At 45.1% G+C, this 5,000-nt stretch overlaps 1 protein-coding gene across 1 annotated transcript in view; it reads left to right on the top strand.

Annotated features, from left to right (window-relative positions):
• LOC143281309 (inactive tyrosine-protein kinase 7-like) overlaps positions 1-5,000 on the top strand; it is a 212,763-nt gene that overhangs the window by 135,912 nt on the left and 71,851 nt on the right. The window contains exon 4 of the mRNA XM_076586493.1: positions 992-1,146. Coding sequence (XP_076442608.1) covers positions 992-1,146 — 155 coding nt within the window. The remainder of the gene's footprint in view (positions 1-991; positions 1,147-5,000) is intronic.

The following is a 5,000-nucleotide window of genomic DNA, read 5'->3' as shown; positions in this document are numbered from 1 at the left end:
GAAGAGACAAAAAGGCACCGAAAGGTCTCTACTCAGAAATAACGTGCGAGCTACAGACAGACAGACAGAGGGGTAGACAGGGACACCTATCGGCAACGAAGATGTGTATCAGCAGATGCATTCATATGTATACGGCTGAAAAGCACTGGACAAGCTGTGCTTTCTTTTGCCATGTACCCTCCTTTCCCCCGCTGCAGATTATTACCTCAAGGTGACGCGCCTTCTCCAGCGCTGTTCGGAGAGACCTGTCAGAGTTGGTAAACAGGGCGAGTGTCTGTTGGCTGTTTATCTGTTTTTTAAACTGGTGTCCTCCCTGCTTTCCTCAGTTGTTTTCATTCAGGCAGCCCACGCTTTAATTAAGAAGGCGCTTCTTTCACTTGATTTAGGGTTGAAAGATCTGTGTGTCTGTCTGTTTAGGGGTCTTTGAATTGCCTGTTTCTTTTCTCTCTCTCTCTTTCTCTTTCTCTATCTCTCTCTTCCACCCCCCACCCACTCCCCCCGACCCCTAGCTCCTCTACCCCACTCTCTCTGTCTGACTCTCTCTCTCTCTCTCTCTCTCTCTCTCTCTCTCTCTCTCTCTCTCTCGTCTCCCACCCCCCTTTCCCTCAAATAATAACCCTGAGTGTACGTACGCCCTGAGAGAGGCGAGAAACAGGGAAAGACGTAGAGAACTGGTTGCCCAGGTCATCAGTGGTGCCCATACAGCCTTGAGAGAGGAATAGAAGAAGAAGAAGAAGAAAAGATTAAAGACTTTTAAGTATTAGATTTCTCATTTGGATGGAGAAGTAGTTTTGCTTAATGTCCAGCCACACGTATTGGTGGTTGATAGACATTTTGCTAATGTATTAATTTTCACATTTGAATGTTATCGTTTAAAAGATACGAGAGGGGGGATGGGGGGGGGAAGTTGAATGGTGAGTTGGGAGAAACAGGCCGGATGAACATCTGAATGTCATCGTCGTCGTCGTTGTTGTTGTTGCTGCTGTTGCAGGCTGTTCAACCAGGAGAAGGTGAAGATCCTGGACGAGGGGAACCGCATCAAGCTGATCAACATCACGGAGACCGACAACGGCATCTACTCCTGCCGGGCGGAGAACGTGGGCGGCGCCGTGGACAGCACCAACAACTTCCTGCTCAACGTCAGAGGTGAGGGGACTGAAGGGGCACACGGGAGAATGAACTCTCAAAGTCCCTGGGGAGGGGCGTCAGGCGCCATCTCTTTTGTAGGTACAAGAGTTGAGTTTGACGTTTTTGTTGGCAGAGGACTTAAAGGTCCAAGTTCTTGTTCACGGTTTGGGTGTTGTTTGTTCGTTGAAGGTTGCGTTGCTCGAGGGGTGTCATTCCTCGCCTCTTCTTTGTGGACATTTGGTTATAAAGTGTGTTCTCGTCTTCGTGTTTTACTGGGTTTTTTTGTTGTTGTTTTTTTTAGGTTTTGTTGTTGTTGTTGTTGTTGTTGTTTTTTGTTCACTTTCATTCCTCTGCAGTCGGTGCTGTTGCGTGTGTGTGTGTGTGTGTGTGTGTGTGTGTGTGTGTGTGTGTGTGTGTGTGTGTGTGTGTGTGTGAACGACTGCAGTGTGTGTCGTTATTTGTGTTGTTGTTATTTTATTTTGTTGTTACAACTTGTTAGCTTTCGTTCATCTAAAGTCTAGCTGGGGGTTTTTTGTTTGTTTGTTTTTTTCTCCTGTCGTGGTGGGCCCGTGATGATGATCTTTGGTGTAGGTTAGGGCCAGTCGACCGTTGTGGTATAAGCAAAGGCAACATTCCAGTAGGAAAAAAAATCGTGTATATATATATATATAAGAACGAAAAAACCCACGTCAGTTGTAATCCAGTCGAAACCGAAAAGAAAACAGGTTGGAGGGGAAAACCAAGAAAAGGGAGAAGAAGAAGGGGGAGGAACTAGAAGGAGGAGGAGGAACTAGAAGAAGGAAGAGGAACTAGAAGGAGGAGGAGGAACTAGAAGGAGGAGGAGGAACCAGAAGAAGGAGGAGGAACTAGAAGAAGGAGGAGGAACTAGAAGGAGGAGGAGGAACTAGAAGGAGGAGGAGGAACTAGAAGGAGGAGGAGGAACTAGAAGAAGGAGGAGGAACTAGAAGGAGGAGGAGGGGGAGGAAGAGGAGGAGAGATGACGAAGGAGGGCAATTGTTGATGGTCAATGAAGGACGACAACATCAAAGCCAAACTAATAGCAGCAGCAGCAGCAGCGGCAGCAATAGTACCACACCATCACCATCCCTCCTCCTCCTCCAGGCTAAGACCAATTCCAGACTTTCATCCCCAGAGACGACAAAGACACCGCCAGTCATCCCGACAGTCGGCCCGTCCTTATGACCAACCAACCAACATCCCCGCACGTTTTATTGTGGCCAGCGGCGAAAAAGAGCCATGCCTGCAGTGGCTGCCTTTTGTGTCAGCATCAAAGACAAGTGAACGACAAGTCTGTGTGGATTCGCTCCAATTCAGAAGCTGGTGACCCCCATCAGAAGTCAACGGAAGCTGACTGAAGACGCCTAATTCTCGCGGCTGCTGTCTCGCTGATAGTGGTGTTTTTTGGTGTGTGTGTGGTTGTGTTTTTTTTTATCTCTGTGTCTCTGTCTCTGTCGCTGTCTCTTCTTCTTTTTAAAATTCGTTTGCAATGAATCAGACGTGTGTGACATTGAAGCTAACTATAAAGTCGTGGCTGGTGTGCTATTGTGCCCGTTGTTGTGTTTGTGGTTATGTTTAATCTTTATTGTTTTTGTTGTTGTGATGGTAGTGGTCTTTTTTTTTGGGGGGGGGGAGGGGTGTGTGTGGGGGGCGGGGCGGGGGGGGGGGGTAGTTCGGTAGGGGAAGGGGAGGGAGGTGGTGGTTGTACTTTGCCTGTTTGTTTGTTTTCCCCTTCTGTTTGTGTCCGTCTGTCTGTCAACCCCTCTCTGTCTCTGTCTCTGTCTCTGTCACTGTCTCTGTCTCTGTCTGTCTGCCTGCCTGCCTGCCTGCCTGTCTCTCTCTCTCTCTCTCTCTCTCTCTCCCTCCCTCTCTCTCTGCGTCTCCTACCCTCCCCTCCCTCTCCCTCCCCTCCCTCTCCCTCCCCTCCCCTCCCTCATCCATTCTGTGTACCTCTTTTTTATTGAGGGTGGGGGGAATGGGGAGACGGTTATCCTTCCCCTATCACCCTCTCCCTTCCATCTCTCTCTCTCTCTCTCTCTCTCTCTCTCTCTCTCTCTCTCTCTTTCTCCTCTCTCTCTCGCTTTTTTTTTTCCAATGGAGGGTTTGGCGAGGGTGCGATGGAGTGCTACAAAGGGGGTATGTTGGCAGCTGGCTACACCATTTGCCTTATCGATCGTGTGTCCAATGGACTAAAAAAAAAAAAAAAAAAAAAAAGGAAAAAAAAAAAAAGTCATCGACAACAATCGGCATACCGTTCTTTGTTCTGGTCACACTGGGAACAGTCAGTTTTGTGCTGAACACAAAGCAGCTCGCACCGTTTTAGTGTTCGTTCTCATTCCGGCTTTGGTCCTTTTGTGTGTGTGTGTGTGTGTGTGTGTGGATGTGTGTGTGTGTGTGTGGATGTGTGTGTGTGTGTGTGTGTGTGTGTGTGTGTAGGAAGTTCGCTTGTATGTGGCTCATTGCGGACGCAGGCGCGCGAACACACACACAAACACGCACGCACACACACACACACACACACACACACACACACACACACACACACACACGCACGCACACACACACACACACACACGCACGCACACACACACACACACACACACGCACACTCACACACACACACACACACACGCACACGCACACACATTCTCTCTCTGTCTCTGTCTCTCTGTCTGTCCGTCTCTCTCTCTCTCTCTCTCTCTCTCTCTCTCTCTCTCTCTCTCTTTCTCTCTCTCTCCCATCCCCCACCCCCCTCACATGATACAAACACAATCCACAGAGATGCTCGTCTGCACGTTCATAAAATATTGTTTTCATCCTGCTTCAGAGTGAAATGAAATATAAACATTTTTATTGCTAAACTATTTACATAAATGTTTCATTGTTTCTCGTACGAAATGACTATAAATATTTGTCTAATTCTCTTCTGGGGCTGACTTCAAATGTATTTGTACATGCAAGAACTTCAAGAATTCCCATTTGGGGCGAAATTATCATGAAAATATTTATCTATTTATCTTTAGGGGTTGTCAGCATGTTTGGTATACATTTAAGGAATATGTGTAAAGTTTAGTATTCAAACAAATTCAAACAACACCCCCACCCCCTCACCCACACTGCTGGAGGAAATTGAATAGCTCATTCTATGGATGGAGAATCGAAAGTTTATTTGTCCTTTGAGAATATATCTTGAGCATAATTGAAATAATTTTCAAAACCTGTCTGGTTTTTTTTTTTGTTTGTTTTTTGTTGTTTTTTTTTGTTTTTTTGTTTTTTACAGACTGTATTGTTTAATAAGTATTTTGATAATTTGCCTTTGGAGAATGAACTCCTGGATTTGTTTTGGCTATTTTATTAATGAACACTTTTAACGCCACGTTTCAGTGAGAAAAATGCCATCAAACGCCAAATATTTTAGATAATACGATGCAATGGGTTGCTTTACGTGCGCTAAATACATGCTTAACGCGGGATCTCGGTTTATCGCTTCATCTAAAAGACCAAAACAGCATGAAATGATTAAGATGACTTTTAAATGTCCTTTGGTACCAATGCCAATATTAGAAAGGAAAAGACTGCCATCGGATGACTTTGAAAATATTTTCAGTTATTGTCTTTACTCAAAACGTTTTTAGTTAACTCAGAATGAATAGATGTCCATGACCGTGCAAAAAGATATATAGCACAATCAAAAAGGTTAGATGTCATATAACATGAAATATTTTCTAGAATAAAGATAACATGGAAAATGTGTATATGTAGAATTGATGAATGGTCCATTACATTTTAATATGCACTGTTGATTGTTCATTGTTTTGATTTGGACTGAATTGTTTTATCGAATATTCTATGTG

The sequence above is a fragment of the Babylonia areolata genome, chromosome 4, assembly GCF_041734735.1.
Source record: "Babylonia areolata isolate BAREFJ2019XMU chromosome 4, ASM4173473v1, whole genome shotgun sequence".
NCBI lineage: Eukaryota > Metazoa > Mollusca > Gastropoda > Neogastropoda > Buccinidae > Babylonia > Babylonia areolata.
Note: the sequence above shows the minus strand (reverse complement) of the source record. Positions and strands in the feature narration are given on the sequence as shown.